At 38.6% G+C, this 12,993-nt stretch overlaps 1 protein-coding gene across 8 annotated transcripts in view; it reads left to right on the top strand.

Annotated features, from left to right (window-relative positions):
- CLGN (calmegin) overlaps positions 1-12,993 on the top strand; it is a 64,227-nt gene that overhangs the window by 35,616 nt on the left and 15,618 nt on the right. For 4 of the 8 annotated variants that reach the window (XM_059843815.1, XM_059843814.1, XM_059843816.1 and 1 more), the window contains 3 exons: positions 9,260-9,430; positions 10,203-10,273; positions 12,059-12,117. In XM_059843815.1, coding sequence (XP_059699798.1) covers positions 9,260-9,430; positions 10,203-10,273; positions 12,059-12,117 — 301 coding nt within the window. Of the gene's footprint in view, positions 1-4,811; positions 4,974-5,044; positions 5,237-7,072; positions 7,197-8,504; positions 8,615-9,259; positions 9,431-10,202; positions 10,274-12,058; positions 12,118-12,993 lie in introns of those variants that run through there. The other 4 variants (XM_059843819.1, XM_059843820.1, XM_059843818.1 and 1 more) reach the window with 4 other exon arrangements.

Raw genomic sequence — 12,993 nt, 5'->3', positions numbered from 1 at the left:
AGGTACTTATCAAGACATCTGAAAACTGAAAAAAATACATTTTTGATGTGTCACTTGTTATGTATTTCTTGAAAACAAGGCTGACTTCAACAAAACAAAACAAAACAAAACAAAACAAAATGACTGGGTCAAAAGATCAGTTCCATACCCATTTAGTTATTAATACTCTGTATTAGGAAAGAGTTGAGATAAGTCTTAGGTCTTTACATGACAAGGTGTATGAAAAGAATGTTAGTAATTTCTATAAAATGTTCTTGAGTAATATGTCATACATAAAAATCTCACCTTGGTTTGGCAACATTAAATAGATACTATTTAATGTTGCCACAATTGATAAGGCATTACAGCCTGCCTCAGGGACTAAAGCACAGATGTATAAGAAGCTTCACCAGAAGTAAAAATACAGACTTTTAAAAAATATTAAGGACACGGCATTCAACTCCATTAAAAAACACTGGTCAGTTTTGTAGGGAAATTAGAACTGAAGGAAAAGTTGTCAATATTCATTGCTAGTATTTAAAGTAGTTCACAGGAACAACTTAGTGTTATGAAAATTGATCTCAAACTTAATAAAGTGTGTTTCAGCCTTAATGTAGGATAAGTTATGTTAATTTTTTTTTAAATGAAGATTGCCTACAAATTATCATTTTTATAACTTGAAACTTAAGCAGGTATTTTTTTTAAGATTGTAAAATTTCTCAGTGAATTGTGCAATTAATTAATTACAGGAAATAAGGGTATTATGTGTAACTATATTTTTGTAAAAAGAAAATCTATTTAAATAAAATTTTGGATCCTGGAATTAGATAATCAGCGTGTACTGATATTTTAATTCTTATCACAAGTTGAAACTCAACATAAATTTGAAAATAAAGAGTAAACCACACAGTAGTCTCATTTGAAAAGTTTTTGGGAAATGGCAATCTACCTTGGATATCTACCTGTTAATGGTCAGAATTCCCGAATCATTTCCACAGCACATGAAGCATGACTGCATCCTCATTCCCCTGCACAGGCATTGCATCCTGACAGCGGGAAATAAACTGCAATAAGTGGATTTGTATTGAATGGGTTACATTAATGTAGAGTTGTCTTCCTAATGCCACAGTGTTTTTCATTTAGAATGAGATGGAATTTTTTTTTTTTTTTTTTTTTTTTTTTTGCATTAAAACAGTTCAGGAGAGTGTTTTTTTCAAAGAAAACCTCTAGTAATACTTTGATAATATTGCTTAGAGGTCTATTGTTTATTTATTTTACTTTATTTAGACTTTTATGTACAGGATTGTTTATATACTGTAGTGATATATATGTGTGTGTAGATGTGTGTACATACATATATTGAAACAAATATTGCAGTCTTCATTAGGTTAGGAGTTTAATGCCAGTTAAAAATTAGTGCAGTAATTCAGCATGCTTGGAGGTATACTGAGGGACACCTTTGTTCCTCAGCACTTACAGTGAAAACATAAAACCTTATTTTGCCATGGCTTTCACTGCAACAGATTCACTGTTGGGAGTAGTGCCTGCACTCAGGGTGCCTTACATTCCCTTATTACAGGGCAGTGTCACTAAGGAGGAAATTCCTCCAGAGCAATTATTTAAATCAGTGAAAACATAGAATACACTAAAATAATAGATTTTGCTACCAAAACATCTCATTTTCACAGTGAAATGAGATTTCTGTCTAGTTGTTGAAGCGTACTTTTAAGCTCATTAGAAGTTAATCAGAATGCTTGAATTTGTATTAGGAAATGACTGGACTTAAAAAAAAAAGAATTAAATTTTCCATTCTGTGCTGCCAGCTTGGTGCTTCATTCCTTGTTTCTGTTTTTAAATATTTTACATAACCTTAAATCAGAGAATACCCTTCTCATCACGCTGATGTAAATGAGGTTTTACTTGGTGTTGTAAATAATTAATGCTTCACAGGAACCATTAATTCTTCCCTGTGCTTTCACAAGAGCAGAGCAGAGCCACAGTCTGCAGAACCACAGCTCTGCCGTAAAATCAAAGGAACCTCCTCAGAGGAATTCTGGATTTTCACTGAAGAAGCAATAGAGGAAAAGCAAGTATTCCAGCCCCAGGAAGTTTACAACAAGGGAGTGCAGTGGAAGAATACTTCAGCAACAACTGAATACTTCTGTGTGCTATTGGCAACAGCCACCACCAGCAAGGGAATGAGCTGGGTTTGTTCACAAGGAATGGTTACAGAACACCTGCAGCTCCCTTTCCACCCTGCAAGCAAGGTCTCACCTGGGGTTTTCCATGTAATAATCCTGTGCACTGAACCTTCACACTCCATGGCTCTGAGGCCAGATCAAAGGCTGAATAGAAGCCTTCCCATAGGAAGGCTTCAGTTCAGGTCCAGGGGATAAGGAACTTCCTCTAACTTTATGAGTGACTGGTTTTGAAGTCTAGGCATTGTGATTGTCACTTACAAAACCAAAAGTGGTAAACCATAAGTGAAAAAAATAACTGCGAAAAGAGTTTCAGATTACAAACCAGATCACCAGGCTCACTGAGTGGGGAATTTTACTTCAGTAATTTCATGTGGTTTAAAACATAGATCTCAAAAATAAGGTCTACCTCAGACTCATTGTACATGTACTTAATCATGTTAAATATCTTTGTGGTAAGAAACCACAATTTTCAAGCTAGTTCTGTTACCAAAATCCTCTGAAAACATTGGGAAAAATAAGACTCCCTCAACACTCACCTTTTTTATTGTTAGGGAGTAAGGCATTACTTTGTTCTTGGCCAAGAGGAGTGAGCAGCTGACAGTTATAGCTTCCGTGCTGGCACAAATACAAATCTTCCTCACTATACCTTTTTGGCAAAGAAATCATTGGTTCCAAGTTACATTAATTAATTAATTAGTATTCTATCCTCTACTGGTTTCATGTAATTTGGTCCACATTTTTTTACTCCTTTTATAGTTTTTTTCTCAGATGGCAAGTCCCCAACTTTTCAGGTATTAATCCCCTCTCTGTCTTCTGGTTACTTCAATATCCCTGAAGGGCCTCAAACTTAAGATCCCAGTTGTCCAATCTTTAGTTGCCTTTGGCTCTGTTTATTGAAGCTTGTCAGGTTCGTTTTAGCAAACTTGAGGTTTCACTGATTTGAGGATCACAGTAAGAGTCTGTGAAGAAAACTAGTGCTGGCAAAAACCAGGCATTGCTTACAATTGTTATAAATAAGAGGCTTGACTATGCCAATATTCAAGCAGCAATCAATTTATTAATTAATATGGTAAAGTATGAGCAACACAGCGCTTGATACAGTGGGGGAAGTTTTCCCTCCAACTGCACACTGATAGTTGGGGTTTGCAGGTATTTATAGGGGTACTCATAAGCTTTCTCAGCAGTTTCTATTCCAATTTTTACTCATCAGCAGTTTCTATTTTCCAGTTTTTATGTCACAATTCTATACACTATTGTGCTCTCAGAATGTGTCCCAAAAAGGAGGGTCCCCAGATGATGGTGGTAATTTCTAGGATATTTGTCTGGTTTCTGCAAGAAAAAAGACAAATCCCATCTGGTGAAGTCCAGATGTGGGTCCACCTTTTAATTACAATGACTATAAATCTCATAACAGTGATGTCCAGCTTCCCTTGGTCGAAATTATAAATCCTTGAGATGATGTTCATCTTCCTTTCTCAAGCTGTTTTTTTTCTCTGTTTTGTTAAGGTGTGAGATAAGCATATTTCCTTTATATATATTCTACAGCTATAGTTTCATGGATACAAGCAATATTCTAAAATTATACTTCAAAAGGGTTATTATTGCAGCACTCTTTAAGGCCTGACTACAAGCAAAAAGCAACATCCTTAACGCTTTAATTCAAATGCTCCTAAATCAACTAAGGTTAATTGCAAACAAAAGATAGGTTCAAAGGCCTTCTTCCATGCTTTACTTTCCTCAGTTATTATTAGAATTTGCAACTGTCCCATTGTTGGCCTCCACACATATCACAATCACAAATACACACATTGCCTGTATGTACCCGACATGAAACACAGCTTTGTATTTCACACAATTAATGAAAACAACTAACTAAAAATTAGTTAAGAAACATATGACTTTAAACAGTTCAATATTAATAATGTTTTATTCAAACAATTTCGATTTTCACTGAAGCACAGTTATCAATTCTCTGAATAGGTCTCCCTTCTCGTCTTAAATCTTTTAAGGGACTTTTCCAAGGGGCACGCCAACGCTTGACTTCAGTACAAGAGGCAGATAGGAACTTGGCGTTAGGAACTTAAATTTAAGATGTTTTTATTTCGCTCTGCTTCGCAGCACATATGTTCAAACGTCAGGGTGAATATACCGCTGTAACTAAGGGTTTCGTTAATTCGAGGTTACAGGTTTGAAAATTCTTTATCCTGGCGGCTCCGTGGCTGCAGGCGTGTGGGGCAGGGCAATCGGCGACGGGCGCTATCCTGTCCCGCGGACCGCGGCCATACCAACACAGCACCCGGCAGCAACGCCGAATGCCGAGGGGCGGGGCCGGCCAGCGGCGGCGGGCGATTGGCTGAGGCACCCCGCGCAGGGCGGGCCTGTAGCCGCGATCAAGCCGTGCATTGGCTCTCGCCTCAGTTCGGGCACCTCCGATTAACGTAGGTCGCTGCCCATCTCTCGCGCCCACACACGCTCCGTGGCGGCTCCTCTCGGCTGTGCCAGGCCGCGCGCGCAGCGCCGTGATTGGCCGGCGCGGCGCGGCACGAGCTGTGGCACCTGCTCCCGCATCCCCGGGAGCGGCGGCGTCGTCGTGCGCGTGCGCGGCCGGGGATGCGCCGGGACGAGCGAACGGGCCCGGCTCCGGCTCCCGCCGCCGGTAACCGCCCGCCGCGGGCCGGGCAGCGCCAGGACCGCCGCCGGTAAACGCCCGCCGTGGGAGGAGCGGCGTCGCAGTGCTTGGTAACCAGGCCGGGAGTAAGCGGCGGCCGCCCAGCCCCGCCGTGCCGGCGGGAGGTGCGTGAGGATCCCGTGTGGCGCGGGGAGGGGGGTGGTTAGAGGCTGCCCTGCTCCGCCTCGCTGTCCTCGGTCTCCGGTGGGCGATGGCGCCCCCGGGTCGCTCTTGCCTCCCGACGGCGGCGGGTCCCGAGGGTGGCACGGGGGAACTGGGTGGAGGAGCCGCACGGGAGAGTCCGGGAGCTCGGCCCCTCACCCGAGGCGGGCAGGAGAAGCGCGGCGTCGCGGCCTTCGTTCTCCCTTCAAGGTATCCCAGAAAGCAGGTTCGTGTTGGGTGCTGACAGAACACCGGGTGGCCGTTTGACCCTAAGGTCTATTTTTTTAAATTAGGAAAAAAGGTCGTCTGAAGGTTTAAGTCGAGCTCGCTGTAGCAGCAAAATATCTCGAGGCACCTGCGGGAGTGCTGAACTTCACAGCAGGGTGTGGGGTGCTTAACATCGCAGGGTGCTTAACATCGCAGATGGAGGGAGGTACCGTTTTCACACCCAATAAAAGAAAAACATAAAGTTGTGTAAGAGTTCTTGCATGCGTTTCTTGGAGCAGTTACAGCTGGATGTTGTCTTATGCGAGGTTGATGACAATGTAGCAGAATGGGGGAGGAATAAAGCAGCTCATGGTTACAGATGGAAGAAGGAGTGTGTGGAAAAAATCCTCCACATTTCGTGGCCCTGGATGGAATTGATATTTGGCCCTGTGAAAAACCCATGTGTTAATACTGGATGCAGGAGCTTTGGACTTAAGAGTGAGAATGGCTGTCTTACTCCCTTTCTGCTTGAGAATCCAGAACTCTGAGAGTTACGTGGAAAAGGTATGACTGTTTTCAAAGTCCAAACAAAAGTTAGTAATCTAGAAGATCCTGACCTCTTATTTAGTTCTGCAGCAGATGGAATAATGATGCCACTCACTTAATGGCATGTACACAGTTTGCAGAAGACCGTGGTATAGAGGTACGAAAGTGGACACATTTGTACCATGCAACCCAAATCAAATCATTCAGGTGGGAAGGGACACCAGGAGGTCTCTCCTGACCTGCTGTTCACAACAGCGGCAGCCCTGAGGCTTGTCCAGCTTGCTTAGAGATTTTTTCTTGGCTGTCCTGGAAAATGCCAAGGACTGAGACTAGGCAGCCTGTGCCACTGCCTACCTGTCCTTGTGGGGAAAACATTCTAATATCCCATCAGAATATGTTTACAGCTTATGCCTTGTCTTTTATAAATACTAGTCTGTGTCTCAGAAAAAGCATCTTGTTACTTTAGGTGCAATATTCTGCTGATGTTGCAGCACTGTTGCTTTTCCCTAGAGCATGCTTTGCAATAGTACTGCTGGCTTAAATGTCCTGCTGATGTGTAGCTGTGCTGTGGTTACCCATGGCAAAAAGTGACCCAGCTATGCAAAACATATGTTTAAAATTACAGGTCTGAGCTTAGATACATTGACAAGACTGCTAATAAATATGTTTGGTGTTTTGTGATAGCCATAGGCTCTTCTAATTTGCTTTGTTCTGCTGAGGAAATTATAAAAGTGGGAATCCTTTTGGCTTATTTTCATTGCCACCTTGAAAATACAGTCAGAAAAGTTTCTCATAAGTCTTTATGTATTAATTAGGAAAGTTCAGTAGGTTTTAAAGATAATTAAACGTGTAGTGTGAAGTTCTGTTTTGAGACCAGAAACTCATTGGCTTAGTTGAAAGATTTATTTTATATTCTAAGACTTTAGTGTGGCAGAGTTCACAAAAGTGAAAGATGTCATGGGCTGGTTAAAACCATCTTTGCCTGGCAATTGAGTGATTACTGTAATTGGTCTTGATAGCATATTTCAGCATTTCTGGGATTATTTTTAAAGTATATCAAAAGGTCAAAGGTTAAAATGTGCCTTCTCTTCTTGAAGGAAGAAGTAAGAGATATAATTGAAAGCTGAAGGAAATTAGGGAAGTCCTAGGTAGGATCAGGGAGTAGTGATAGGTTTCAGTGGGAACAAAGCACCAGAAATTTTGAGAGGGAGGTGTTTGGAAAGGTGAGTACTTGTGTGTCTTCTTGGATGCCTGTGTTAGTCTGTGTATGGAACAGAAGTGCATGGGGCTAATTACAGTAAAATTTCAGGTATGTAAGTGAAAAGTCTTTTGGATCATACACAAACACACCTGAAATGTACTGGAAGAGAAAGTTGTACCTCTTGTTCTGCTTTAGGAGGAGCCAAGACCATGTGCATGACGAACAAGCAAAGGTGAGGTAGGCTGTATGCTGTATGCTAAAATGCAAGTCTAATACTTGGTTAATATTTGACACTTTAGCTAGGAGCTAAGGAGTCCAGAAGGTATTGATATGGAATTCTTTGAGTGCTTGTCCGAATATGATGGTTAAGGAACAAGAAAATGGGGTTGGTAAAACCGATACTCCTCAAAGAAAGGTGTTCAAAAATACACCGTAAAATTAAATGTTCACCTGTGATAACCTCAGGTACTTTAAATCTTCAGGGCAAGATTATTTTAAGTTCTAGAACTGCTAAGGAGGTCTATGAATTAACAGTATCTCTAGTTTTAACCTAAAAATAAAAAAAAGTCAAATACAAAACACTAGTAAAATTTGCAGATAACTATTGAAATGTATCACCTGAAAAAAAGAGGGAACCACGGACTCACCATCTTCAAGCAAGGTTGTAAAGTCTCACAAAGAGTGGCAGGAATTGTTGATAGTAGTAGGGGAGAAAAAAAGAATGGTAATATGATTAATGTAGTCTTGTGGAAAATAGGTGTTAGTCCCAAAAAAAGAGGCTTTTGATTATTTCCTAGTATTGACATAGTACTGGTGTGTGAAACACTTCATTATGGTAATCTTGTGGTTTATGGATATCCTGGCTCTAAATATAATCAGTGCAGTTAATATTAAATTAATAGATTGTAAAAGAAATAAAGCCCTGTTACTGTTTGATCTCTATACGCGTTGCTTGATAAAACTTGCAGGCATTAAAAAATGAATGATGAAGTAATTATTGGTGCAGTTGCAGTGTTGAATTGCTTATCAAATTTGATAAAGCCAGAAAGAAAGAAAGAAAGAGAAAGAAATTCACTCTGTCAATATAAGATAGTATCTATAATTGCTGGGATATTTAGAGTTGTAATGGTAAGCAATTTAATCTCTAAGGAGTGATGATGTAACTGAGAGGGTGGCTACTCTCTCAGGTGCAAAAGGTACCTCAGCACCACAGCTTTTAATATAACTAGTACTGTCTACAAGTAATGTAAGGCTTGAAAATGTCTTAAAATAGCAAAATAAATACCAGCATTTGTTTAAGCTTACTGTGAATATAAATTAATAAGAAACAGGTGATAAATACCTGTGTAGAGGTGTCTAGAATCTGTCTTCATTCTGTTTACGAATTCAGGCAAAAATAATTTTTAAAAATCGTATTTTTTGTAAGAACTTTGAGGAAACTTGCATAGGCATTTTTGACACTGCACGTCCTCAAACTACTGGATACTCTAACATAAAAGTGGATTTGTATGTCTTCCAGATGTGAAGCAAAAAATACTGGGCAACAGTCATTTCACAGCAGATTAGATTGAGAGGCTGGGGCAATTGTCTCCTATTGACATTCATACTTACACATATTAAAGATCTTCAGATTTCCCTGAAATTGGGAAGGTATTTGCATTTAAGCTTAAACTTTTGCTCTAACTAACTTAAACTTGAAAGTTACTGGATAATAATTTTAAACAGAATATATTTTCTGAAATTATCTTACAGTGTCATTTGACACTTAGAGCTGGAGGCAGTATATACTCTGCATTCATCTAAATATAGTCATTGGAAGTAGGGGCAAATACAAATGCAGTTCTGGCAGTGGATAATAATACATTCTAAATCTATAATTTAATTTTTCCTAATGAAAGGGATGTTACTTATTGCTGGATTATAGAGACTGATTCAATTTACTTACTTGTTCAGATTGTTTACAAATGAGAAAAATAAAAGCAGTCTTGCTTAGTTCACAAAAACCATGTGTATTGCAGTCAGATTCTTGCTACATTTGGCAAGATAAAGGAACAGGCTACAGGCACTTCCATTGGGAAAACAGGAGGAAAAAGAGAGTCTGAGTCAGGGCTCAGAAATAAAAAAAAAAATTAAAAAGCAAATTAAGATATTATAGTGACAACACTTTTTGATAGCTATTTCTCATTATTTTAATGTTTTTTTTTCCTCTTTCAGGTAAAGTCTGGGGTAAAATTTAAATAATACTGATAATATTGTTGAAATTATATTTAAATTCTAAAACTTTTAATTCTTCAGATAACCAAGATGCACTTCCAGTGGGACTGGCTGTGCTTGGGTGTCCTGATAATTAGCTCAGTGACTGCAGGAATGGAAAATGAAGAAAATCTGGATGCAGATGTTGAAGTGGAGAATTTTGACAAGCAGTCCCAAGAAGCTGATGTTGACAGAGATAAATCTTCTCTAGAGGTAAGATTACAAAAGTCTTTAATTCAAGCTGGTTAAATACAAAATGCATAGTTATAACTAGAGCAAGTTAATCTGCATTTGACAACTGAGTGGGTCTCAAATATGGCAGTCTGAGTTTTTCACTTGCTATATGTGACATACAGGGCAAACTTAATGAATGACTCTCTTATGCCCAAGTGTAAAATATTCCGCCTGTGGTCAATAGTCATGAAAAAGGTTTTTCTTCAGTCTAGATACAGAACCTTTTGTTCCAAGTCCTAAGATGTCACTTCTAAAGAAGTAAATGGAAAGCACCTTGGTCTCACTGAGACTTTGATTTAGACCAGTTTCTTGACTTCATCAGTCACAGCTGCCTATTGGCACTGTCTTTATTATACCAGAAAATCTGTATGCTATTCTTCAAAACAGATGTAGGTAATAGATGGGAAAACAAGAATGGAAAACATGTGAAGAAAGAAATGGGGAGGAAGCAGATTTGGTGCAGGTTCAGAAAAATTTTTGGGGTTTTGTTTCATAGAAGATGTAACAAAGTTTTAGTTATGAGCTTTGAACAGAGAAAGCAACTTTTAAAATTCAGAGATATGAAACTGCTCACTGTTGGAGGGGTGCACACAAACTATTGAAATGTTGAGGGGGGGGAGAAGTGGCTTTCTGCTGCTGGGTATTTCTAATGAACAACATCTGTTCTGCTTGGGTGGATTACTTCTGGAGATGGGAGAGTGTATTTCAGTTGTAATTTATGTTGGGATGTGCGTCCGTACATATCTCTTAGGTTGTGTACCAGACTCCAAAGCCAACTGGGGAAGTGTATTTTACAGAAACCTTTGATGAAGGATTGTCGGGGTAAGTTTATGTCTTAAAGTGATAAACTTCTACTTTCAGCTGGTTAACTTACAGTGGCAGGGCTTGTTTTGTATTCATTTTTCTGCTACTATCTTTGTAAAAATTATTTTTATGGGGATTAGAATTGGGAAGACTATTATGGCTTGCTCCAAATACATCTTAATGTTAAGCTGGACATTTAACATTTCAGATACATTACTCTTCTGTGTGTGTTTTAAGGAAGCTTTTAATAAACCCTGAATTTGTGGACATTAAGAAAAATAATCTAAAGCTTTAGTCAGTTGGGTTTAACTAGCTGAGAGGTGAAGTGCCATTACATTTCAGTAGCAAACTCTTTCTTTCCACGTGATCTTAGGTATGTGTCAGTTCTAAATGTTAAGTGCAACAGCAGCACCTGTGATGACAGAAAAAAATGTTAGAAGAGGTGATGATGGTTGTTAAAAAAACCAGCCAAACAAACCACTGAAAACCTTGATTAACAGATGCAAAGATTTAACTGGGGTACTTGAATGATACCATTCATCCAAGTTTCTAGCTTTTTTGAGAACTGTTCAAAGATTAGTTTGTCTTCCTACTAAATCTTATGTTCAAAGTTTTAGCTACAATGCTTGGGATTTTTTGGTCTAGCTTTGCATAATTTACATAAGACTAAGGAGTATGGAAGAAAAATTTATGAGAAAGTAAGCAGCATGCTGCCTTTCTTCCCTGAAGTGTGGAAAAGAGTATATATAAATTGACTAGGTAAGAATAGAGCAGCTTTTTTGAAAACGGGCCTTGGAAATTTTTTCACATGACTTGTAGAGATGTTTTATGTCCTCACTGGTCTCTCTCCTGGTAGGCCGAGGATCTAGTTTGCTATTTATACTGTGAAGCTTTTCTAGCATCACTGCTAACAGTGAACAAATGTGACTGCAATTCAAGCAGAAAAGAGAGAGTATTCATCCCTGAATCACTCCATGCAGAGGATAGTTCAGAAAGAATGAAAGTTCAGTTCTTTCCAGAATAAATTATTAGAATGTATTCTTGTGGCTGATACAATAAAGAGTTCAGCAGCGCTGTTGGCTTAAGATATTCCTGTGCATGGCTTCAGATAGAACTGCTGAATGTCCAGGTGAGGATGGATTGCCCTTTTCTTTTTTTCCCTTTCCAGAGGAACACTTTGTGTGGAGTCTGTGCAAATCTTGTGATACTCTTAATGAGATGGCCAAGTTTGCCTTGCTCATAGAATCGAGGAGATCAGGAGTGTGTTTGCCCTGTTGGATCTCCTGTGTGCAGTGCACTTGTAATCTTGCATTTGTGACTTACCATTCCCTTTTGTCCTCTGCTATGTGTGTGTACTGTTACTGTCAGATAAAGTTAAGATTCATTTGGCTGATTTCTTTTTCTTTCCTATTGAAAGGTATTATTTCCTCTATTGAAGGTCTTATACTTGAAACTTGCTATTTTTAATGCATTTTTTACATTAAATGCATATTACATTCTGCCAAACTGAACTTGTATATAAAGCTGAAGTTTATTCAGAATTAAATAATTGAGGAATGTAATTACTTTAGACTTTAATTGTCTATTCATTTACATTTTTAGGAAGTATTTTGAAATGCTGTATTAGACTACTCTCCTTTAATTTTTCTCTGCATGTTCTTAGAGCTACATGCAGTTCCATGATGCTGACTCAAAATCAGTATTACAGGTTCACAGCCTAGAAGTAAAAGCTTTTTTTCCTTTGTTTGTTAAATAATACAGCTTTGCCTAAATAGATCAATGACCAGTACAATTTTTTTTTAGGTGGGTGTTGTCTGTAACTCTGAAAGAAGACATGGATGATAATGTTGCTAAATATGATGGTAAGCAACTTTAATGTTTACCTCCACTATGTAGTTTATAATGTTCTGTTGCTTTTTGAGAAATAATAACTCAGAACTTGTCTTTGAATGTCTAGATGGCATAGGTCAAAAATGTGAGTTTGTATAATGACTGTTATCCTGAAACTGAGAAGTGAAATGTTGCTCATTGGGTTATTTAGTGTGAAGATAACTTTTTTTTTTTGTCATTCCAATAGTGTATTGCCATGGATGATACCAGAATACCCTTTGGAAACTGAATATTTAATACTGTTTGTTTATGAGTATTGTTTCTTTGGAACTGTCTTCTCTGAAATCCTGTGAGAGAGATTTACCACTTCAATTTCAGCTGTTAAATAGTTTTCTAAAGCATTGTGTTCCATTTTGCTCCATCTGTCCTACTACTGATTCATGGCTTAGTCTCTTGGTATAGCCTCTGAAACAAGAAAGTTAAAACTGCAATTTTTTTTAAATATTTTTCAGATTGCCTGTGCTTGAATGCAGGGTTCTTCAGTGGTTCTTGTACAATTTAGTCTTAGAGTAGCCAAAAACAAATTTGGAAAGCAATAATGAAAACGTTGTACTGATGGTTTAATCATTGCAGTTTGCGCTTGTGATTTCCTAGTCTAGAATTGGCTGCTTAAAATTTTGGCAGATGCCTGATCTGCGGGAATAATTTTGCAACCTGAGTTTTATTTCATTCAAGAGGGAGTGGGGAGAAGAGAAATATTTGCTACTGTTCTTATGTCAAATGAAGTCAGTTATGTTAATAGAAAGTGGAAAGCAAGCAAAACTTTCAGAACAGAGTAGAACTGATGATTCTAAATTTAGTGGTTACCAAAATTAATTGGTAAAATTAAGAAGTTGCAGAGGAGATAG

This window comes from Haemorhous mexicanus, chromosome 4 (assembly GCF_027477595.1).
Source record: "Haemorhous mexicanus isolate bHaeMex1 chromosome 4, bHaeMex1.pri, whole genome shotgun sequence".
Classification (NCBI taxonomy): Eukaryota; Metazoa; Chordata; class Aves; order Passeriformes; family Fringillidae; genus Haemorhous; species Haemorhous mexicanus.
Note: the sequence above shows the minus strand (reverse complement) of the source record. Positions and strands in the feature narration are given on the sequence as shown.